A 26031-nucleotide genomic window follows, 5' to 3' on the forward strand; every position below is an offset into this window, starting at 1 on the left:
AACATAAGTAGTTTCTCTGCTCAGCATCCCTCCTTTTCAGAGTCAATGGTTCAGATGGAGATGACACAATTCTTCCTCAACAGCCACAGGTCGGGTACATGCCCCAGATCAGCTAAGGGAGTCCATTCTTTGGTCATAATTATTGGTTCATGGATGGACACATGATCCAAACTGAACCTATCAGGGTTATCTCTAGAACTTTTTCTGTGAGACCTATTAGGAAAGACATTCTTTTCTTCGAGGATTCTAACATGGTCAGTGGCCATCTTTCCTGTCACATTATATGGCACCCAGCCTCCAAGATGGTCCTCCATATTCTCTCTTGATATTCATTTCCTTGTATACTCCTCTTCCATGCTGTATCAGGGTTGGTCTGTGTGACAAACCAGTATATAGTGGAAGTGATGGTATGTTATAAATGGCACTGGGTAGGGAGGGAGGCTACAGATTCCAAAATGGAATGAACTAGATAAGTAATTGCATTTTTAGATGTAAGGAAATATAAAGTTTTTGATTTTGATGAAATGGTTATGTCATTAACAGATTTAACAATGTCTGAAAGGAAATTTTTTTTTTGTTTTTGTTGTGAGAGATAAATAGGAGGAGATAATTTACTTTCAAGTTGAGCCTGTAGATAGTAATGTTAGGAATAATAGTGAATTTTCTGTCACTGTATGATTCCTTATTGAGCATGTTGGAGATGGGATTGTAATATAACATCCAAATTCCCTTCCAATGAAAGGATTTGTTATTCCATCCTGGTTAGTTCTCTCTTTCTCTCTCTCTCACACACACACATGTGCACACACACTTGAGAGGAAGAATACTAAAAGTAAAATGGAGGCAATACCCACAATCTGTCCTAACATAGGCCTCTTACCTTTGTCCTCCCTGTTTCTCATTTGTTGTTTCAGATGAATTCTGATCTCTGTTGGAGCATTCCAGCTTGGTGGACAGGCTAGAACCAAGATCAGTAAACTTGTGGTCGCACTGATCTCTCAATTTTACAAATTACTTCAGTTCCATTCTTACTTGGTTCTAGTCTGTGTAATACTGGCCAGCTCACAAAATGCTCAGAAAAAGAGAGGATACCCTGGCGAATTGACAAACCTATGTGTATTTTTTCCATTAGAAATGATTTTTTGCCCTGCAACTTTCTTTCCATCTATTGCCCAATACACTCCAATTCCCCTATTCCTTAGTTTTCTTTCCTTTGTCAAAAATTATCATCTATCCTTTGTTTCTGAAAGCAAAAAAATACTTGTGGAAAATAAAACAAATGTAAAACCAAGATAGATAATTGCTAGATTCTTGGCAGCTCATAAACTAAATAGAAAATCTTCAGTATTTTGTATTCAGCTATGATGAACTTCTTCAGTAATAGTTAAAAATATTTTTAATTATACAATTATACAAGCCAGGCTTTTTATGCTTTTTCAAGTTTTTATAAAATTTTGAGAACAATTAAAAGACATTTATGGGCTTGAAAAAGCTAACATCTTTCTTTATTAAGTATCATATTCATAAGGGGCCAAATCTTGATATCTAGTCGGATTTATGCAACACAGCAAACGAGGAAGTGAGACAATGCAAAGAAAATAGACCCATCAGATTACCCCGCCTTCCTTGCTCAGCACCTCAGGATTTACTTAGTACTTTTTCTTTCGAGTCTAGAAAAATTTCTGCTGCTTGCATTATTTGTTGGTATCTGCCCTAGATATTTACCATTTACTTTCCTTGCATCTATTTGAACATTTTAATGAAAAATAGAGCCTTCTTCAAAAATGTTTGTTTGGGCAACTACGAAAAGACCTAGCAAAACCATTGATAACTTTAGTGATTTTCTGAAAAAACATTGCAGAGTTTTTATCATTGACATCATTAAAATATAAAGTTTTCTGCTGTCACCTAGGAATGTCAAAAAGACCAGTTGATGCAATGTTCACTCACAGTTGTCTGATGAAAGCAGGGGAATTCCTAGTTGGGCATTTCTAACCACAGTGCACCTGGGCAAAGGGATGATTTGACTTTTTAATTCTGTCCAAATGAATACATGCAAACCCAGAGAGTATTATGGGTCAACTTGCTTTACCATTTTCCTTTTATGATGCTTTTCTTTCCCTGTTCCTCAGTCCAATTTCCCTCCTGTTGTTGACAGTTCATCTCATGATTGCCTACTATAAGGGAGAAGATATTGTCTTTCAGGATAAAGGCAGAATGCCAAAGTAGGAGGTGAAATTTTGGCAGTAATATGGATTTTCTTAAAGACATTGTGCATTCTTCTTCCTTTATTTACTTAGAAGTGAAAAAATGAATCTCACTAGCTTTTTTTTTTTTTTGGTGCTGGGGATCAAACCCAGGGCCTTGGGCTTGCAAGGCAAGCACTCTACCAACTGAGCTATCTCCCCAGCCCTCACTAGCTTTAATGGAACAAATTAAACTGACAAATTGTTCTTTTATTTTTTTCTATGGTCACTTCAGGGAGAAGATTCCCGAGTATTCTTTGTGAGAGATTCAAAAAAAAAAAAAAAAGATAGTTTGCCTTTTCTTTGAATATGCCTTGTTGAGTATACCAGTGTAATTTAATAATAAAATTACAGTTTTCTTGTTGCAAATCTGGTTGCCCTAGTTTAAAATAATATGTTGAATTGTGAAAATCAAGCATTTGGTTACTTTGAAGAGAAGAAAAATTTTGTCTTTGAAATATTTAACTCTGTAGGCTTGGTGGTTTCCACCTCATGTTTTTGTTTTTTCTTTTTTTCCCAGAAAGCCGGAAAGTCATTCCTTCTTTACTATGGATATTTTGTACAAATGCAATTAAATCCTGAAATAATTTTGGTTTTCATTTACTTTCCTCTTACAAATTAGTCTCATTCTCTGAAAAGAATAAAAAGGGTTGATTTTTGTCAAGGGACTATTTTAACAAAGGAAATGTGGTTTGTGATTGACTCATAAGGGTAAGGTACTGGCCTATGTTAAAACAATTAGCCTTGGAAATTCAGACTAGCTTTGGATCATATATGTTAAAACCATATGTCAATTCTCTGGCCTGTGTAAAAAAGATCTAAGATACTCTAAGAGGTATTGAAAATTTAGGAAGTGATAAGGTTATTTTGTATTTGAACTTAAAGTTTCAAAAATAATACTCAATAAATTTCACATTTAATTTATTTTTTAGGTATATTAAAAATAAAATTTTAAAAGGACTCAATGATGATGATGGTTTTAAATTTGAAACCATGCCCTACTATCTGGACTAGTCCATGAGATTTTAATAATTATTCTAATTTAATAACTGTTACCAGTGTTATTTCTGAAATGCTATCTATAAGACCTGGGGACCTAAAAACTGAAGTGGCACCTTGACATGGGTGAGGAAGTCTGGTGGTGACTAAAAGAATTGTCAGGCTTCTGTGCTCTTCTTTGCCACGGGAAGGAAGAGTTTTGCCAGAGTATTTTTTAACAGTCATTGAGCAACTCCTGGATTTGGGTTTTCACATGGTTCATTTCCCAGCACTATTGCAGATGTGATCCCTCCCGTAGCCTGAAACAATCTCAGAATTTACTGCCTCTGACTGGTGAGCTCATAAGTTCAGAACTGAGAATTTCTGCAGAAGATGGGAATATTTGCCCTATTTTGATTCTCTGGACTGTCTTCTTCTAGCCCTTTCAATGGCACAATTACACACCCTTCACTACATAGGTGACCAAACCCAAGAGTGTAGAAGGATCAGTGTTAAGCTCTCAGCATGACACCAGCGCTGGCTACAAAGTCAGGAGCCCTGGAGGTTCTGTCCCTGCAAACGTGCAACTCTGGAAAAGTCTCCTCTCCCTGGCCTCAGTGTCATCTATAAAATGAGACTTCATGAGGGATGTATAATTTGAAATGATGCTATTTGGAATTTATAGAAATTGTCTTAGATTATAGATATATAGACATTAGAATGCCACCTTAGGAACTCTGCTTCTTATGAGAGATGGATGTTAATGCACTTTTAGATGGATAGTTGGGTGATGATGCATTGGTACCAGTTCATTTGTAAATAGGACCAGAATTATAATTGCTTTATTTTTTTTCAGAACATGAAGTTTTATGAGAAAAGTCAGAATTTTAGTGTTCTTAGCTCACTGTTAATGATATACCTTTCATTGACCAGCTTTTTTCTAGAGATAAATTTTAGCAATATGCATAGCCAGCCACTTAATTTCTCTCCATTGGAATCTACTTTTTTTTCCAAAGCAAATTGTCTGATTTTTTTGCCCCCTCTAGGGAAGTTTTGGGCCTTTCTCCTTATAACCAATGGTCTGAATTTCACCAAGATTGCTTAGATTTTTATCCCTGCCTTCTCCCATCTCCTTCAGTTTATAGAGACTTTGATCTGAAGTCCAGTATCTTTCTCTAGCTCTAGAAAATTTACTTTTATTATTTATCTATTTTCTCATTTTGTTGTTGCTATTACATTCTTCTGAAACACACATGATGAATTTTTTCTTTTGCATTGTATTCTGGGAGAATCTGTCAGTTTAGTCTCTTGGTTCTAAAAGTTCATCTCCAGCTATGTATACTCTAGAATTCAGTTCATTTATTAATATTTAAAGATTCTCTCCCTGTTTTGAATCCTGTTCATAAATAGTTGACTTAATTATAACACCTTAATTCATAGCACAACCATCTAATTTGCCCATGTAAGAGCCTTGCTTCATTCATTAAATTTTAAAAACTCCATTTCTGATTTGTATTCATACCATGGTTTCTATTTAAAATGCTGGATATGTGTTCTTAGAGATGAATATATCCTTTTATGCCAGGAGATATTTTGTTGTTTTCTGTGTTTTTTCTTAATACATTGTATTGTGCTATGAAGCATATATATATTCTTTTAATTTTGGCGATAATGTTTTGAGTCTCAGGACCTCAACTTACTACTCTTTTTCAAAGCCATCCTTGCTGATGAATGCAATATTTTCTCAAATCTCTTCAAATACATTAGTTATGGCTAAAGTCTTATTTTGTTTTGTCCATTAATTTTCTGTAGTTTTAGTTGTTCTGTTATTTGAATCAGCATCACCTGATTCTTGATTCCAGTTGTGTTAATATTCTTCCTATCTTTGGTGGTGATTTGTTCTACTGTGGGTGAGGGTCTGTTTTCTTGGCCAGGTGAGAATTCATGTTTACTTTTCTGTTAATTCAGGTTTCTTTTCCCTTTCTTTCTTTCTTTCTTTCTTTCTTTTTTTCTTTTTTTTTGCACTGAAGATGCTACTTATTTTAGTTTTAAAAGGCAAAAGGGAGGCAGTCCCTTCCAGTAACTAAAATGGCTGAGTTTAATGTTCAATTAAAAACAGCAGAGACAAAGTCCTATTTCCATTTTCCAATTCACAAAGATAGGTTTTCTTTAAAAAGATACCTGAAATGAATTACAGATACTCCAAATGAATACTATGCAAATATTATCATTATAATAAAATTAATATGATAGCAGTTCTTTTCACATTGTAAACAGCAGGACTGAATGAAGATGCTTGTTTAGACTGTCCAGTGTTTGCACAGGTTTTTAATTGATTAACTTTCTATTTTTCTTGCTTTTACACTTTACTCCAGAATCCAGGGTATGTGGACTAAAGGGTGAAAACCAACCTAACACTGCTAAGGCTGGGTTGACCCCAAGCCACTAGGGGCACTGTGAACAGGAAAAGATTCCAGGTGGACTCCAACTCCCAGGTGGAGGGAGGAGAACTGGGGCCTGGACTGCTTGGGCTGAGGAAGGAGGTAACTAAGGGTCCTGGGCTCCTGGGTGAGGGAGGTCAGTTTCATGGTTCCAGTCCCCCTAAGTGACCTGGCTGGTTTCTCTATCCAGTCAGTGAATTTGCAGAGGTTAGTGTAGACACTTGGCAGGCAGGCTGGCCACAGTAGCATTGTTCAGGTAGGTTTGTAAATGAACAGAACAAAATTGACATTGTTTTATCTTCTTGCCCAGAGGTTCCATGGTTTAGGGAACAGGTAAAGATTGATTAATGTGTAGGTAGTTATAGTTAGGAGTAAGCCATTCTAGTGTGCCACTGCACAGAAGGGAGACTGGAATGACTGAGTGCTGTGTATCTCAAAGAGCTAGAAAAAAGAATCTCGAATGTTTTCATAAAAAATAAATGATAATGAGCAGTAGATATGTTTAATGTGATTTTACAGTGTATCAAAACATCACATGAAGTCACATTAATATGTCTAGTTTTTGTGATTTTATGTGTCAGTTAAATTTTTTGATTGAAAAAAAGGAAAATGATCTGTTTCCAATTAGTGGCCCTTAAGCAATGAAGTTCATCAAGTTTCCTACTAGTATTTTCCATGAACATCTGCAGTATGTCCTAAAACCTCACCCAATTCTGGGAAGTGGGCCTTAGATGAGCAGTTAGGATTCAGATTTTCTTTACACAGGTCTCTGAACTGGTAGAATTTCTGGGCCATGAGAAGTCAGTCTGGGCACTGCCTGCGGTGGTTTGGATTTTCCGTAGAATCTATTTTCTTCATTATTTTTCTGGAGCTCAGTCACTGTCAGGAAAGAGCCATGAACAGTGGAAGGGTTTTCTAAGGAGTGAACATGTTCAGCCTGTTACCTAGGGAACAGCAGCTGTCACAGCTTTTACAACACAAAACCCACTTTTTCTTTTGTTAACATAGGTTTAATTCCCCATTCACCATGCTGGAAATCTTCCCTGTTGCAAGCTGCTTCTTGCTTCCATTGCAATCTAGGGTGAACACTTTTCCACTGCCAGGCAGATGTGCTCAGACCAGGGAGAGTAGCTCTCACAGAGCAACTTGAAACCTTGAGGTTCCATCTTTAATGATGAAGGAGGACAGGAGAGTGTGTGGCCCTGAGGGCTGGTGCTTTCATTTTGTGGTTGCCCTAACAAATCACAAACTGGATGGGTAAGAGAAATTTATTCTTTCACAGTTCTGGAGGCTAAAAGTCTAAAATCAAGGTGTTGGCAAGACCACACCACCTTCAAAGCCTCCAGGGCTTCTTTGCTTCTTTCAGCCCTTGGTGTTCTCTGGTTTGTGGTAGCAGGACAACAGACTTAACCTCTGACTTCATGTGGTTGTCTTCACTCTGTGTTTGTGTATCTCTGTATTTTCACATGGTGTCTCTCTCTCTGTGTCTTTCTCCTCTTCTTATAAGGGCACTAATGATATTGATTAAGGGATTACCATACTCCACTAGAACCTCATCTTAACAAGTTATATCTAAATGATCTCTTTCTGAGTAAGGTAAATTCTGAGGCACTGGGACATAGGATTTTCACATATTTATTTGGGGTGTGGGAACAATTTAACCCAGTGGGAAAGTAGTTTCTCGAGTCTTTAAAGATAGGCTTCCCTTCTTCTCCTTGTATGTGGACCTGCTTCCTCAAGCCCAGAGTTACTCTGTTAGTCTTTTCTTCCAGAACTCTCACTTTAGGGACCTGTACATGACACTTTATCCTGGTTGGCAAATGTTCCAATCAGACTGCCTTTTTCTTTCTGTGCTTCTTATGTCACTGGGGAAGTCTTTTTGAACTGCTTCTCAGGCCCAGGCATCCAAATCAGGAGACTGCTGGCCATTTAGCTTTATTTATAAGTGAGTTCTGCAGTCAGATGTTCAGATCTTTGGGTAAAAGCATCTCTGGCCAGATCTTCTGACTCTGGCCCTTTAATGACTCACCCAATGATTTCTCCAGGGCAAATTTGGCTAGGATGGAGTGTAAAATTCATCAGAGTTTTCTTAAGAATTGTCACTTACTTTTGCAATGGACTCTATCTGATCTTGTGGGGCACTGTCTTACTTGTTTCTCTGTTAATCTGATCCCATCTACTTCCCAGCCTCCACATGCTTTTTATAACCCAGAAATCCCTCAAATTTTCTGGTCTATCAATGCTACATTTTCCTGTTTTTCAGTCTTATAGACCCTTACTTAAACATAGCTTTTTAAAAATTTCAATTGCATTTGGGTAGAAGACAGGTGTGCCACAATGACATGATGTAAGGTGTTGATCTAAACTTGGGATCATGAAACTTATTTTGCAAAGGACCGGATAGTAAGTATTATGGGCTTTGTGGGCTAAAATGTCTCTGCTGCAACTATCTAATACTGCTGTCATAGTGTGAAACAGTCACAGATCAAACATAAAAATGAATGGAAGTGCTGTGTTCCAATAATACTTTGTTTACAAAAACAGGCAGCCTATCCCAGAAAGCAGTGGTTCTCAAACTTATCATGCATATGAATCTTTGGAAGGGCTTGATAGAACATAAAGTGTTCTCTTGACCTCCAGTGTCTAAATCAGAGGTCTGGAGTGGGGTCCCAGAATTTGCATTTCTAGTAAGCTCCCAGGTGATGCTGACATTGCTGATCTTTGGACTATACTTTGATACCCTTACATTTACCTAAATAATTTTTTTGTATTCTAACCATCACTGTCTCGATCATATATTAATAGTATAACCATGTTCCTCATTCATTCAGTCATCCAACAAATATCCAACAAATATGAATACCCAACAAATATGAGCTTCTACCATGTGTCAGGCTCTATTCTAGGTCATGAGGATGTTATTATGAACAAGATGAAAAATCACTGTTGTTATGAGGTAGGGAACCAGACAGTCAGACAAACAAGTAAATCTATGAAGGATATAATGTTGGAGAGTAAAAGAAAGCCAGTAAGAAGTATAGAGAGTGATACAGGAAGATAACTATTTTAGATTATTTTAGATAGTGTAATCAGGAGAGGTACCCATCCTAGATTGTTTTCTTAAATCTTTAAATTTTTATTTATTTATTTATTTTGGTATTGGGGATTGAACCCCAAGGTGTTTTACTGCTGAACCACATCCCCAGCCCTTTTTATTTTTATTTTTTTAATTTTGAGACAGGGTCTTGCTAAGTTGTGTAGAGCCTCGGCTAAGTTGCTGAGGCTGGCCTTGAACTTGTGATCCTCCAGCCTTAGTCTCCCAAGTCACTGGAATTACAGAGGAGAAATCACTCTGAAGACATGAAATCTCAACATAGAGGTGAGTGATGCAGAAGAATTATCATGTGAAAATTGAGATGTAGGCAGAATATTCCAGACACAGGTAGTAGTAGCCAGTGTGAAAGTCCTGCAGTAGGAATGAGCTTGTGCTTCAGGAAAAGCAAGAAGACTAGTGTAATGGGAGTGGCTGAGTGAGATAAAGAGCACAGGAGACGAATTCAGAAGTGGGCAGGGTCCAGGTATTTTAGGAATTTTTAGGCATGGTAAAGAGATTGTGTTTTATTTTAAATTTTATGGCAAAACATTGGAGGGGTTGGTACAGAGGAATGGCCTGACAGCCTTTACACTTTTGAAGAATCACACTGGTTGCTGGGTGGAAAAATATTCTGAGAGAGAGAGTGGTGGAAGGGAGTGAGGTCAAGTGTGGGAGCAGGGAGACCAGTTGGGAAGTTTACTGCAGGAATCCTAGGAGAGGGGTTGCAGTGGCCTGGACCACGATGATTTCAGTGACGAGACCAGCTGGAAGTAGAATGTATTCTGATGGTGTAGTCAACAGAATTTGATGATAAATGACCGTGGGTGTGAGGTAAAGAGCAGCATTAAAGAGAACACTTAGGTCTGTCTTGAGTAACTGGGTGGGAATGGGAAGGAAATTAAGATGTTAGGCTTAAAATTTTGCATTTGAGATGTTTTTCACATATTCCAGAGAGGTTATCAAGAAGGCAATTAGATATAATAGGCTGGAGATCAGGTGAAGGTAAGGGATACAAATCTGGAACTCATTAACATACTTTTCATGTTTTATATTTAAGGCCGAGGGCCCAAGGAAATCAGCTATTTGTGGGTGTTAATAAAGAAGAGGAGGAAGTTAAGGAGTTAACCTTGCTAACATTGAGATGATGGGGACTGGAAGAGGAGCCAGCAAAGGAAACAGGACCTGTAGGGAGCATGGTTTCCCAGAAGCCACGTAAACAATATGCTTCCATAGAGTCCTAAAACTTGTCAAATATTCCTGGTAAGTAAATAAGATGAGGACTGAGATGATCTCTTGATGATCTTGACAAGGCAGGTGCAGTGGAACAGGAAGGGCTAGAGCTGTTCAGAACAGATTTGTTTTTCCATCAAAAACAGTGGAACTACACAGCTCAGGAGGCTGAGGCAGGAGGATGGCGAGTTCAAAGCCAGCCTCAGCAAAAGCGAGGTACTAAGCAACTCACTGAGATCCTGACTCTAAATAAAATACAAAATAGGGCTGGAATTGTGGCTCAGTGGTCAAGTGCTCCTGAGTTCAATCCCCAGTACCAATAACAACAACTAAAAGAAAGAAACAGTGGGACTTTGTACAGGTCTGAAAGAAAATAATTGCCAACAATTTAAACTATGTTCTTCAATAATGAAGACGAAATAAAAACATTTTCAGGCCAAAAAAAATTTTTTTCCCACAGGCTAAATTCATTATAAAACACAAAAAGTATACTTAAAAAAATAAAAAAAAAATCTTTTTCAGATAGTGGGAAAAAGAAAACAAATGGAAGCTTGGAGAGAAGGAAAGAAGTGCAGACAAAAGGGAAAGAAGCATAGATAAAAGGGTAAATGTGTATAAACCTGGTCAAGTATATATTCTTTAATGTGGGTGACAGTAAGGGAGGAGTTTAACCTGTGTCCCCTCCCTCCCAGGTGAAGGGAGGTTAGACAAGAGAAGTTTCTCCTTGCCCACACCATACTTCCCAAAGGAGACCTTCACTCTTCCCTCTGTCCTCCTCCATATGTGTTGGTGGTGAGTGGTTGTAGCGCTGGTTCTTCTGAAATTACAGCATCTCTCTGCAAATCCCATCCAACCCCACAGTTGGCTACTCTGAAATTAGAATGAGGACCTTTACACACCTTTGGTTCCCAGTAATCCTGGTTGCCAAAACTGGGGCATGCAGAGCGCACATTGTTACCTGGGCTTGTGAACAGGGTGGAAGAAGTAAAAAAAGGCGGAGCTCCTGGTCCAGCAGCTCAATTGAACTTTGACCTCTACTACATACTTATTAGGCTTTTGTTAAGAGATTTTGATCAAGAGTTTTTTTTTTTTCCTATTAAATGAAAATAAACCCACCCCTTGAGTCCTCATGCTGTTTAATTTCACTGCGTAATCCATTCGTAATAGTACAATTTCAATTTATAAGATGGGGGTTTGAAATCTTTCCCATGGTCAAGTGTTCAGCAGGCACCATTTGCTTGGGCTCCATCATCGGTTCCCCCCAGTTTAGCTCCCATTTTTCTCCCTCTCACTCTATCACTTCCTGTCCAGCTGAGGTACAGGAGGGAGTCTTGGTTCTAAGATCAGCAGGTTCCTTACCATTACAACTGGGCTGCCTTTGTTCATTTTCCCTCTTCTGCTCTCCAGTTTTGTTCAGAAATACAAAGCTCTTGCTGAGGGAATCCTTGTTTTAGTGGGGGCATGCCTCCAGCCAAGGGATCAGAGAATTCAGGTGACCTCATCATTCTCTTCCAATTCAGTAATTTTATAGCTGTAGGAACTGTTAAATTGTTCTTGGTACAGTTAAAATGAACGTCTGTGAATAACGATGATAATGTGACATACTAGCAGTAGAAGTGAAAACCCCTGCTCAGCTGAAGAAGTAAGATCAGTCCAGAAGAAGGCACTGGACTTTAGCTTCAGGTCATGTGCAGTAGTCACCAGTGAGTGACTTATTAATTTATTTGAGTGCAGAATTACTTTCAAAAACTAAAAGTTGGAATAATTTGTGACCTCTTCAAAGTGCTCTTGAAAACACCTGGAAAAAATTGGCACAAAGAAAGAGGACTTCTAATTAACTGAATAAAACAGCATTAAATCCACACTGGAAAATTTCTAATACCTTTACTTTGAAGACTGCTTTTAGAAAAAAATGAGCTATTACATCTTGTTCATTTTCTTGGAAGAAAATTCTAGACACAGTGATACTAATGAAAATGACATATATTTATTATGAATTTTTGTGTTTAATTTTATAGATTTTGTTAATAGGTCACAATTTCTTACACGATTCCTCAGACACATAGACTACAGCCTGAAAATAACACCAGAATCATACATTTCTTTTTTGTCATTAATCATTAAACGTAACTCATTATTAAAATACTAAAGACATCATTTCAACAGTTTTTTAAAACTCACCTCCCTATTGAATGTTTAAAGAAAATAGATCCCAGGCAGATCACTGTGAGCAGGAAAAGCAGCTCTGCTTGGAGAAGGAAGGCAGGGGGCTCAGTGTCAGTGACGATCCAGGTGCTGTTCCTTCTGCTTCATGGAGAACTGGTGTGACTGTCCTCCACAGCGGTGTTAACCACATCAAAAGCTTTATTTAAAAATTAACTTTCCAGTCAGGTGTGGTGACGCACACCTGTAATTCCAGCTAGGCAGAAGGATCACAAGTTCCAGGCTAGCCTGGGCAATTTAGTAATATCCTGTCTAAAAGTTAAAAAAAAAAAAAAGGAAAGTTCTAGGGATGCAACTTAGAGGCAGAGCACTTAGCACATGTGAGATCCTGGTCTCCATCCCACGTTCCACAAAAATGAAAACAATCCTTTTCAAAGAAGCAGAGGGAGATCTTCCTGTTCCTTTTCTCTGCCCAGACTTATGCCTTTCACAGCTCTCTGTGTGACCTGAAACTAAACACGCTGCATTCCTTAGCAGCTGAGATTATTGTAAACAGCATACAATGTACAGAACACACATTCTGATTTTGTTTTGGTTAAAAAATCTGTTCCTTCTGTAGAATTTTCTATTCTGCTTAATAGCATTGTTCTTTAAGTCATCCAGGTGGAAGGAATCCTAGATGCCCCACCCCCAAAGCTTTCTTTTCCCTCTCTACTCATATTCTACTGGTCATGAATTCCTGGAGATTCTGTGCTGCATATTTATTTGTTCTCCTCTTTCCTCCGTCCCCTCTGTAATGACCTTCATTTGCAAATTGTTGTCTGTGTCCAAGGATGTTACAGTTTTCTTCTTAAATATTTTAAAGACTTTCCAACCTGTCTTTATCCTTTGCCTCTTGCCATCAGATTCATCTCCTCTATAGTGTATAGTGATCTTTCTGAAATGCAACTGATGATGTCAAGCCCTTTTCCAGCTTTCAGTGGTTTCCCCATTGCTGGAAGGACAAAGTCCAAACATAGTTTCATTTCATGCAATAACCTTGATGATCTATCTGGCCTTTGCCTGTAGTTTATCTGGTGTTTCATTCACAAATTCTGTTCCGGAAGACCTGAACTAGACTTTCAACACATCATGACACACCATTCTCCCGTTCTGTCTGCGGAACTCCTACCTACATTTTAGTATGCAGCTCAAACAGTTCCTTGTTTTCTGGATCAACCTCACACCTTTCCAACTTTACCCTTCTCAACAAAAATAGTCATTCCTTCCTTAGGGATGCCAGGAAGGCTGGAACTTGATTTCCCATTCCCAGCACTACAGAGGGAGCTATGCTGGTGAGAGTGCAGGCACGAGACTGGTGTGGATGCGCACCTGATGTTATTGCGTCTGTGTAGACACAGTGTTGCTTTTGAGGGGGGTGGTTCAGGAATAAAACCTTGTTAGAACAGAATGAAATAATCATACTGTACCTCATGTATATGTGCAAAGATTATATGTTAATCAACATTTTTTAAGTTTAAGGAGATGGAATTAACTAACTATCCTGCTTTGATCATTATACACTGTGTGCATATGTTGCACACTGTACTCAAACATGTACAATTAAAATAATTATAGTAAAACAATAAATTTTTAGAGAATAAAAAAACCAATAATCGTAATACTTGCGTTGTAGATGTAGATGATATCTTTTTTTCATTGCTTATGATACATGTTGTGATAGGTAGTAAAGATTGGTATTTCAAGGCCTTTTGTTATTTATAATGCTATACACTGACAAATAAGATGTGATGTTTTTGTTATGCTTAGTTTTATCAAACAGAAAATATGCTAAAGATCACTAATAAAATTTTGTTTTGCTTTGAATCAAATCTGCAAGAAAAGACACAAATTTCAATCTCATTACCCATAAACGAAGAGATGGAGTAAGATTCTCAAGTGGTCGTTTTATTAACAAATACAAATTTGAAATATTTATGATAAAACATATTAATGTTGAACAAAAATGTGTGTAAACAGTAATCCTACAACTGGGAGGACATCTCAGTTTTGTTAATTTTGGTGACATCTTCCCAACCACGTCTAATTTTTAGTATCTTCTTTCTCAAGCATGGCAGGAATAGTATAGTTTTACACATCAGGACAACGATTGGAAGGAAAACGGCTATCATAAAAGTTGGAGGTGTATACCATACAAATTGTTTTATATCTACCCATTTATTCCAGGCAAAAATCAATGCATGTATTGTACCCAGCAGAAGTGAGACAATTCCTAGTTTGCTCTGTAAAAGAAAAACAAAATTACCTTAGTGAAGGCTGGATCAATGAGAGTTTGTTCCATCCTAATTCATCTGAATCTGTTCTGTTGCTTGGAAATCCTTCCATTCATTTATTACTGTTTTTCTAACACATTTCTCAACAATGTCCATTCACATCTTTCTACTCCTTTTACATGCTCCCCCTCATTACCTCACTTTTGGGTAATGTTCACATCTCCGAGCTACACTTAAAAAATTCACAACCTTCTCTTTAGTCTCAGGTGATCAACAGTTCTATCTTTTCTTTCTCTGCCATTTTGTTCATCTCTTATGACATTTATTTTATGGCGCTTTGTCTTGTGTGCATTTGCTTAAATCTAAAATTGGGAACTGACTCTTATTTATCACAGGATCACCATAGAGTCAACATGAAATACTCATTATTTCAGGTGTTAAATAAAGGTAGGTTGACCGAAGATTACTGCAAATATCAATGTGACTTCATTGATCTTTATCAACTGTGAAAGCAACTAATTGATTCACTCTGATTTTGGTAAATGATTACTGAAGTAAATGAGCTTGGACTATGTTTTTTAAAAAAATTAAATGTTCAGATAAAACAGAAAAATACTTGCAATTATTTCAGTGTTTGAGCAAAATCTAGAGATGTAAAGAAAATTCTTTGGAATGCTTTGGCATCATATAGGTAGGGTGCTTATATAAACAGTTGCTCATGGATGTAATTTTATGGCATTTTGACAACAGCTCTTCTAGATGACTTCTGATTTCTATTCACTTTACTGGAAATGGTCATTAGCCTGCGAGAATGAATCTAGCTCACAATTACTCAGCAGCACTGTTAAGCCCCAATAAATATAATTAAATAGCTAAATTTATATTTTCAGATATGAATCTCTTAGGTAAATCATAGTGTAACCAGTTCTCAGACTCTGAATGAAAAGTTTCTAGGTTAGTCATTGAAAAATACATGCATTTGGTTGAAGATTATTTTACCAAATGTGTACTGTATACTTATTATGATCTGGGTATTGTACCTACAGTGGAATGGACTCAGTTGTCAAGATGCAGTGTTTGAATCCCTAATTAAATCTGAACAATTATGCTCAGTACATGTGACAGGCATAGCTATTTCATGAGGAACGGGGAACTCCAATGGCTACATACACAACTGGACATACACAACTGGAGAATGTGGTACCATCTCTAAACCACATCAGAATAATTCAGATAGAGAGATATTTCCCAGCTTAACTAGACACGTTTGCTGAATATGATGTGCAGATATGTAAAAAGGATAGTGGGGAATGTCTGAGTTAATGGAAATTTCCAAAGATGTCCACCCATGAAAATTAAGGCTATGTAATTAAAACAATTTTGGTAGTGCTTATGATGGAATTAAATTTAGTCCTTTGAATTTTGCAGATATGGGCCCCCTTCTGTAGTCTGGCACATTGTTCTTTTTAAGTATAATCCCCCACTAGGAGATAAACTTAAGTAAATCTGAGATAGTTCTTGAGTCCCAGGAGTATTTAGAAACTTCAAAGGAGTTAGCTATCTAAAATGTAACTTAGAAAAAGCAGGTTTGAAAATGAGGTATTAGAATACCTTTGGTCAATAAAAGTATTTCAAGGAGAGATTTTTCTCCCTAGATAGTACAAAACTGTGCAACTGAAAAGGCATGGCTCAAGTCAAGAGATGGGTAAAAGAATTTAATTTTTAGGAAATATTAACCAAGGATATTCCTAAAATATCACATTATAGTTATTAGATGGATAGCAAATTGTCTTAACAAGTTTCCAATGCTAGAATATTTTTCTTTTAGTGATGCCTTTTATTTATGCCTATAAAATGTATCCTATTTAGAAATAATAGGGAACACACTATTAACTGAACAAGTGTGGGATCTTTACTGTTGGAAAGCAGTTGCTATTTTTTAGAGTTACTTTAAATATTATTTACCTGAATGTAACGGAATTCTCTCCATGTCAAAGAGTCACTCACAGATGGAATAGATGTCACAGCCAACAAAGATAGTATTCCAAGTCCCATAATTCCCAGAGATACATAAATCTCCATTCTCCAAACATCGTGCTCAATCCAGGCATCTTCTTTATTTTGTTGGACCTACCAGAAGATAAAAGAGGAAAGAAAATATGTAAACCACACTTATGTCTCACATGAACCTCCTTCTATATTTGCTTTGTCTAAAATGGGCCTATACAATTTATAACTTTTTTTTTCTGCGTTCCTTTAAGAGTTATACATAGGAGCACTTGCTTTCTTTCTCTGAATACAATATTTATAGAATGTATTTTAATTATCTCATAATTATTTCATGGTTTACTTACATAGAATTGTAACGTCAACGTAATGAGGCATGATAAACAGAAGATAAGAACGATCAACATTAAAAAGTAATCTTGTGAGGGTATCAGAAGATTGAAATGTGGCCCTGTCCATCAACAAAATATATATATATATATACACACAAATATATATATACACACACACATATATATTTGTATATATATGTATATATATATGTGTGTATATATATATATATTATTTATTTATTTATTTAAATTTGGTACCAGGGATTGAGACTAGGGGCCCTTAACCACTGAGCCATGTCCCTAGCCCTTTTAAAAAATTTTTATTTTGAGACAGGGTCTCACTGTGTTGCTTAGGGCCTTGCTCAGTTGCTGAGGCTCACCTTGAATCTGTGATCCTCCTGCCTCAGCCTTCTGAGCTGCTGGGATTACAGGCATGCACCACCCTTCCCGGCAACAAAATATTTTTTAATGCTGTTAAAGCTGTACTTTATTTTCAGATTTTAAAAACATTTCTTAATATAAAACTATACAACCAAGTCCTAATGCAATTATAATAAAATTTTTAAAAAAATTTAGATAACTTTCTCAACCCAGGGGTTTCAACAGGGGCTTGGTGTATTGATAGTACAATGAGAAGGGATTACAATTAGGTGACTTAGAATTTTTAGTTTAGTAACACTGCCAACATCTTCATCCTACCTGTTGGTATGCCCAGTTTAGCAACTTGTATCTGTAGGAGCGCCTCATTGGATAAGACAGACTATAAATTGCATGCAGAACACCAAAAAAGAAACTGAGAAGCCCGAATTGCTTTCTTGTTAACATCCACCTATCTAACCAAGGTGGAAATTTCTTATACTTGGTTCCATTATGAAGTTGTACAACTGCTGCTATCACACCTGGCAAATAAACCAATGCCAAGAGGGTGATGGAAACCACTGGCAAGACTTTGTTAATGACCAGGATTGGAATCCTATAAAAATACTGTTGATGGGAAGTCACTAAAGGATGAATTACTTCCCTCAGGAGAGTGTAAAGAAAGGTCAGAGATGATATAATAGCAGCTATTTTAAGTGGCAAGCGCCATTTTGGAAAGAATTCCTGCTTGTGCTGAACTTCTGAGGGGCAATCAAATTCATCAACATAGGCTGATGGTTGCAAATGCAAAAGTACAGGTCTCTTTAGCATGCTGGTCTCTCCAGTGTCCTTAGTCTACAAAGAAAAGAAAAGAAAAATCTTAAAATTGAACAAACAATGAGATTTTCTTTAATCTAATTACTTATGGCCCAGTCACTGTGCTTCTCAGTGAATAAGGGCATTCAGAATCTTTCTTTTGGATACTGGTCAGTGGAAGATAGCATAGTTTATGTAGCATTGACCAAAGGTCCACTTGGTTACTTTGAAATTCTCCTTTTATTTCTATTATTTATTTGTCTTTTTAAAAAATTTTTTTAGGGCTGGGGATATAGCTCAGTTGGTAGAGTGCCTGCCCCGCAAGCACAAGGCCCTGGGTTCAATCCCCAGCACCACAGGAAAAAAAAAAGAAAAAAAAATTTTTTACATGTTGATAGACTTTATTTTATCCATTTATTTCTATGTGGCGCTGAAGATTGAACCCAGTGCCTCATACATGCTAGGCAAGCGCTCTACCACTGAGCCACACAACTGCAGCCCCTCATTTGTCTTTAAGACAAAAGAAACACACACTTCAGATACCTCCTCCAAAGTTTAGACCGTTGTGTCCATTTTGAAGACGTGAAATAACAATATGGCAACAGGGAAGTCAATATTGAAAAAGGTTTTAAAAACCCCAATAATCTCTGGCAAAATAATAAACTTGTAAATTGTAATAGATGTGTTTGTTTTGTAAATATTTTATTGGTTCCTGGATAACTCTTGGTAAAGTGAATTCTTCTCTTCATTAATTCAAACATGAAGGATCAGGAATAATATGGTCATTACTACTACGGATAAAAATCCATAATTTCCATCATGTAGTCTTCCTTATATAGTTTATATTTTTAAAACAACTAATTTGTCTAAGTACTGATAGACAAATATATTATCAGAAGGCAAAAAAGGCTATATAACTAGTTAAGTCCCAGAGATAACCTACTTCCTGAGAAAGTTAGTCTTGATCCAGTTGCATTTCTAGACAGTTAACAATTCAAAACAAGGCTATATTGAAAAATTTGTCATTTCTTCAGCTGATACACAGAAAATTTAAAAACTCAAAATGACATTTATTGTCAGTGTTTCATATTGTTCTATTTTATGAATAAATTTACTTCTCACTTAATATTATTCATTTTTGTAGCCCTGCATATGGAACCAGAACATTTTAATGCTTGAAATGATGTTAGTGATTATCTTGTTCATCTCATTTTATGCAGAGTAACTTTAATTCACATGGTTCTCTATAATTTTCAGTGTTTAAAAATGACCCCTCTTGCCATCTGAATTTTACTTTGAGTAATAAGTCACTGTTATATCCAATGCTTTTTCTAATTACTCCATCTAGAAATGATATACTTCTGTCATTTCTGCATGTTGAGAAAGACTAAGTATAATTAACTGAGATCAATTTTCTGGTTAAGAGTGAAGAATTAAGGAACAGCAAGGAAGATAACTTGAAAAATGAAAATTATTTTGTTTTATGTGTGCAGTTACTTTTATAGGGTATGTGTTTATAATTTCTTATTTTTTTCATTTTAAATGATTAACTAATTTTTGTTAAAACTACACTTGAAACAATTTAGAAAGGTAAGAATTTGGAACTAAAATTTTCCGTCACTTTTTAAGTCAAATAATATAGTAAGAAACATTTAATCCTGTGGTTGACCAAAAGTAGGACAAGGGATACTTATCCATAAGTGAATTTATTTGGTTGAATCATCAATTTACTTGATGATATCTTGGTAAGCTGCCACAGCGTCTATGAGAAAAATACTTGCTTACAGAATTATGTTAAATGGCACTGGTGACTTTTTTTTAAACTTAGAATCAGACTGTTAGAAAGAATTAGAAGGACCTTAGGGATTATCTGGTCCAACTCTTTCACTTTTTTTTTTTTTTTTTTTGGGTACCAGGGAATGAAACCAGGGTTGCTTAAAACCCCAGACCTTTTTATTATTTATTTTGAGACAGGGTCTCATTAAATTGCTTAGGGCTTTGCTAAGTTGCTGAGGCTGGTTTTGAACTTGCAATCCTCCTTCCTCAGCCTCCTGAATTGCTGGGATTACAGGTATGTGCCATCATATCCAGCTCTAACTTTTTCACTTTATAGATAAACCAACACCCAGAATTTTCAGTGATTTCTTCAAGGTTATTCAGCTAAGTCCCTGACAATGAGTCAAGGCACTATTTCTCTGGTATGTACCACACTGTCCTTTATCATCCCAGTATCAGTGACAGGAACCCAAGTGCTGCTTACAGCAGATGAGGAGGAAAATCACTTTTACAACACTAGGAGATACAGAATGGCATTTGAATTAGGTTTACAGTCTACGGCCATACCACCCTGAACGTGCCCGATCTCGTCTGAATTAGGTTTACAGATTTTAATGATTAAGTCCTATTTTTATTATTTTACCAAATAATCATCATCTTCTAGATTTTTCCTAGGCTTCATTTTCCAAAGTTCTTGGTTTGTGGTATCTTTTCTGCTGTCCATGAATTCTATAAAATAGTTTGGCTTCAGCCACCTAGAAAAGTAAAAATAAATAACATTTTCAAGTCTATTGTATTTATGATGTTAATGTTTGATGGGATAATATGGAGGATTTACTCACTTAAATATTCGAAAGGCAAAGAAATTTCAATTAAAATTCAGATAGTGATTGATTTACAAATTTAAAGAATCTTAAACTAGTACTCTCAAATCAGTAGTAATCATTCTTCTGCATCCAACTTTTTGTGCAGAACTGCCAAGGCCCATATGGAATACAAAGTGTCACAACCTTTTACTTTAGAAGATTTAACTCCAGGTTCTCATTGAGAGGAAATCCAACTCTCTTTAAAGGTAAACAAAATTAGAAAAGCATTTTTTTTTTTAGAGTAACAATGTTATCAATGAGGGCTGGAGGTAGCCTATAAAAAATTATACTTCAGGATTATATGTTAATAGACTTTCAGGGTTGACACTGTACTCCAAAATAAGAATTAAAATTGATTTTTTATGGGGAAATGTTTTTGAGTTTCATACAATGAACAGAACAGATACTGTTAGTAAGGCAAACCCTGACAGTGGTGTAAAGGACTAACATGTTATTTTCAGAGTGCCATTTTTCCCCCATTAGAGTAGTGGGCCAGGCTTTGTTGGTAAGACAGGAATTTTTAGTATATTCCAGTGGAGGTGTTGTGTTCAATCATTGACATGCCTGCTGTACTAGTCAACCTTTTGGAAGATAATTTTGCCAATTTTTTTTTTTTTTTTTACTCGATAAAGAAATCTTTTCCATAGCCATTTTCACAGATCCTCATCCAGGCTTGGTGTAACACACTTTAGAGAAGAGAAACATGATGTTGTAATATTACTCATTGTTTTTATTAGTTCCAAATTTATTTCCAGAGAAATACATCTCCAGTTCATACTTTATGAAAAACAGATTAGATAATACAACAGTTGATGGAAAACATTCTAAGTGTTTTCCAGTGTTTTTAGAACATCTACATTTTTAGAACATTCCAAGTGTTTATAGAACATCTGTAAAGTTTTATTAGGTGAAAGTTGTTTCTAGGAATAGTTTAAAATACTTTAAAACATTCTTGAAGTTTTAAAGGTTAGATCTTCACAAAGAATAAAAAGGAGTCACCTTTACATGATGCCAATGTTTTCTTTGTTGAAGAGCTCCTGGAACAGTTTCCTGATATTATTGATTTTGGAAATTCAGAACATTCATGATGAGGATACAGGCTGAGCATCCCTAATCCAAAAGTCCCAAACTTTTTGAGCACAGACGTGATGCCACAAGTGGAAAATTCCATATCTGACTTCATGTTGCAGGTTGCAGTCAAATCACCAGTGCATTAAAAACACTGTATAAAATTACCTTTGGGCTATGTGTACAGGTGTATATGAAACACAAATGAATTTTGTGTTTAGACTTGTGTCCTATCCCTAAGATATTTCATTGTATATATGCACATATTCCAAAAAATTAAAAACATTTCTTGTCCTAAGGAAATTGAATAAGGGATATATAACCTGTATTTGTTATTTGGGTTTGTGCACATTCTCTTCCCATTTCTTTTTCCTGATTTAAAATGTTTCTATATTTGAAGATGTACCCTTTTTCCATCCAATATAGTGTCAGGAGGTTGTCAATTACAGTAATACCCAGTCTTTGATCATAGAAATGGGCATATACTAAGTTGGGATGCTACAGAACTACCATGCTTTCCTGCCCCTATGCTGTAAGGAGGACAATGTCTTCATTTGAATGGAAGAAAGTCAACAAAGAAAAGCAGAAAAGGAAACAGAAAGACAACAGGAGAGTCCTAGTGGCATAGTTTGAGTACTATCGTCCCTGAGAGTAGATTATGAATTTCTCAACTTCAGTCAATACATTCCCTTTTGGCTTGAGTTAGTTTCAGTTATGTGTTGATCACTGGCGTTTGAAAGAATTCTGGGTAAAGCATATGTCAATCATCAAATATTTACCAACACAATTCTATATAAACACTAAAGAAGAAAAAGAGAAATAAGGCTTTGTGCCACTCTGGAAGTGTTTACTCGTCTCAGGAAGCATTATTTCATTTTATATGGTGATTTAACCAACATTGTAAATAGAGTAGAGGAGTGTCTAGAATACCATCTATTATCAAATGTAAGGAATAATTTACCATGTTTAAAGTATATTTTAACTCTGAGATTCAGAGTTAAAAATAACATATAAAAACATGTTTATTCAATATTCATTAACTATAGCAGAAGGAATGATTTTAGACAGTGGAACTATAAAGTTAAATGAGTAAAAACCTCTGCTCTTAAAAAGCTTGAAATCCAGGAGAAAAGGCAAACATTTCAACAAGTAACTGCATGGTGGTATAATGTATCCTAAAAAAAAAAAAATTTTTTTATGGAACGATGGACATGGGAAGGGAAGCAGAATCCTGGGACTTAGCAAGTTGGCAGGGTTTGCTGGGACCACCATGAGATTCTGAGTGCAAAGTCAGAGTGGCCCTGGAGGGAGATCATGCTGAAGAGCAAGGCCAAGAAAAAGCCCATGGCAGTGAGAGTGAGTGAGTGTTGACTGTGGGGACCACAGTAAACTTTGTGCCCAGAAACCAGGAAAATAAATTATCAGTCAACATATAATGGTTTCCAACAGACATTAACTAAATATATAATTGAAGTTCTACAGTAAATTTTCCTTTTCATAAAACAAACAAACTAACAAACAAACAGGAAACAGCAGTGTGAAGATGTTAGGAGTTCCAGTTCCCAACAGACTCTAAATTTCTTCCCCATTAAAAAATGGAGCATATTTCTTATGTGACTGTTCTGTTTTGCTGTACCAGGATGACTGGCCTGGTGTTCCTGCTAAATATTGACACAGCCCAACTTAACTCATGTTTATGGCCAAGAATCTAGAATATCAAAAAACCCAATGACTGGAGTACATTGTGGGTTGCCTTGCATTTCCAACCTTCTATACTTTCAAGTGCACACTTGCTTCACCACATTTAATTACGTAAAGAGGAGACAGTTTCCTTCACTGAGCTGTTTCTTTAAAGTGCTGCCCCCTCCCTATTGTTTAATATTCATGTTAAATAAATTACCTTTTATTAAATGTCAGGAGGTGGATGGGATTTTTTTTTTTTTCAAAAAGAACAGAGTGAGGAATTTGTAAGTATATGTAAATTCTATGTCTACAACCCCCCTCCAGTAGATTTGGCCAGAGTGACATGTTTAAACACCTTGATTGACTGTTTTGGAGGGAACCTGAACCACACCCAGATACTGAAAGAGTAGGACCAATGTTCCAAGGACTTAATAAAAATTTCCTGTTACTAGGTAACCTGAAGATCAAATTGCCCAATTTTAAGTATTATGTACCAATCATTCATCAATGCAAGGCAAACCCGTGGTAACTTTGCCAAGTTGGAAAACTTGCCATGAGAACCCAACCTGAGGATAAACTTTAGAATCCATCATATGCCCTAAATCCCTGGTGAAAAGCCCTCCTGTGAGTGAGTCCCTGGCTCCCACCCCTGGCCCGGTCACAATCGAGCGCTGTGCTCTGCGGTGGGCTGGAGCCGAGGTAAGCAGCGAACTGCGCTCGCCCCGGAGCGCCGCCGCCCGGTCCGCGTCCGGTGTGGGACCCTCACACCCCACCCGAGGCTGGGAACCTGCTTCGCGGGGACGCGCGGACGCAGGGAGCAAGCGGCCAGCAGGGCCGAGTCCACGGACTCACCCGCTCTTCCGTGGACGCGACAGGGAGTCAGACAGCGAGCTCAGTAGCAGCGGCTCCTGAAGTGTCGGCCCGCGGTGCTGAGCCCAATGCCCTGAGCCTGCTAGCCCAGAGCCTGCTCGCCCGGGGCTGACCCTGCCCCCTCGTCAACTGCGCGACCAGCGCCACCTGCCGGCGCCCGCGGTACTGCCGGGGTACTGCTCAGATCCACGGTCCCCACATTGTAACGTGACCCTTCCCAGTTTCCTTTCAAATAATTTGGCCCTCTGCTTGAGACCAGCTCCCTGAGCTTGCACCGCTCCCTGACTACTGCCCCAACAACGAACATTCGTGCATCCTTTAGAGCAGTAGTTCTGAGACTGCAGCGGGTATCAGAATTACCCAGAGGACGCCTAAAAAAGTCGGCTGCTGGAACCCATTCAGTTTCCAGTTCAGTAGGTCTGAGAAGGGACCTGCGATTCTGTATTTCTTAAAAGTTCTCAGGTGATACCAAGTATTCCCAGATTCTGAGAGCGACTGCTTTCAAGTTTATAAACCCACCTACAAATCAGCTAATTTTAAAACTAACAAGTTTCTTTGTGGTTTGGTTGTTATTCACAATTGAAGAATCAGAATTTGGATTTGAGTGACTCACACCCTGAATTGCCCTTCTCTGGTACCCTAAACCTCGCAGACCCTGCTTCCCAGCTGCAAAAACCCCAATGCTCCACAGTTACTCCTTTTCTTCACCTCTGCTATTCAATGCAGCTTCCCACATCCCAACTCAATCAAATATACCAAACCTAAAACAAAGTTATTATCAATATTTAAAGGGGGTTGGAACGAGAGATCATGAACATCGGATTTACTCCTTTGAGTTGGAGCCTGACTCAGCAGTGTCTGAGACCTGAATTGCAACATAGAGGGAACTTGATGTACCACTTTCCCAGAACTAGTCTGATACAAAGTGCAAAGAAAAGTAAACGCTCAACCGCTTTTTCCGTGATTATCCTTGACTCATAGCTAGAGCGCCAAGGACTGTTCATGTTTGAATACTATATACATAATTCTTATAATCATTGACTTTCCTTATGTAATCTTACAGCCTTGTGAAGATTACCATGGACTGACATCTTGTGGTTGATACAGAATCTTACACTTTATTTTTAGTGGAACTTGCAAATAATAATTTGAAAGCTTTAGGGAAAAAAATCAGAGACACAGAGATATATATAGAGATAGAGATATTGTTCTTCTAGCATGGGCTACAAAGAATCAAGGCAAACTGTTAAGTCTGGGCACTGTTTAAGTTTTAAAAATAATCAGTCTTAAATTTCAAGATAAAATAATATTCTTTCATTCCTTATGATTCAGTCTCTTCTTCAAAATCTATTTTCCAAATGAAGAGAACAAAGAAGTTGTTATAGTAATACAAGCCAGCTAATTTTAGCAAGCTCCACTTAAATATCACTTTTTCTCTTCTAACTAAACCATTTAAAATCAAGTCAAATATTTTGTTTTATAATTAGATGTTAGCAGTTCTATTTCTGTTTTTCTTGTTAACATCTTTTTGCCAAATATTTTAGTGGAGTGTACAGAGTGAAGTGATTGGAAATCTGAGGTTGTGTACTAATTAGTTTGTAGATATTATAAACAACACAATAATAGATTATAAAAACATGGTACTAAAGAACTTTTATTGAGTTGTCAGAAGTTATTGTCATAGATAAACTGTTTGTAGTTTTTTCATACAAATGACCTGTGATTTGGGTATGGCGATGAAGTAGACAAATATGCATGAATGATGGAGAATCATCTCAAAATGTTCTGAGTCAGCCTCTTTCACACATACTTTTCAAAACCAGAATGGTTT

At 37.0% G+C, this 26031-nt stretch overlaps 1 protein-coding gene across 2 annotated transcripts; it reads right to left on the minus strand.

Moving 5' to 3' along the window:
* Positions 1-11956: 11956 nt before the first annotated feature.
* On the minus strand, positions 11957-24332 carry Steap1 (STEAP family member 1). Of its 2 annotated transcripts, XM_047559905.1 has the most exons (5): positions 24183-24327; positions 20357-20468; positions 17464-17976; positions 16391-16555; positions 11957-14434 (listed from the first exon to the last, which is right to left on the minus strand). In XM_047559905.1, the coding sequence occupies exons 2-5, from the start codon at positions 20435-20437 to the stop codon at positions 14177-14179; spliced, it is 1017 nt and encodes a 338-aa protein (XP_047415861.1). In that variant the 5' UTR covers positions 20438-20468; positions 24183-24327; the 3' UTR covers positions 11957-14176. The 2 variants fall into 2 exon arrangements, with proteins under 2 accessions (XP_047415861.1, XP_047415862.1); XM_047559906.1 differs by lacking the exon at positions 20357-20468 and having other exon boundaries at positions 24183-24332.
* Between the last annotated feature and the right edge of the window lie 1699 nt (positions 24333-26031).

The sequence above is a fragment of the Sciurus carolinensis genome, chromosome 8 (assembly GCF_902686445.1).
Source record: "Sciurus carolinensis chromosome 8, mSciCar1.2, whole genome shotgun sequence".
Taxonomy (NCBI): domain Eukaryota; kingdom Metazoa; phylum Chordata; class Mammalia; order Rodentia; family Sciuridae; genus Sciurus; species Sciurus carolinensis.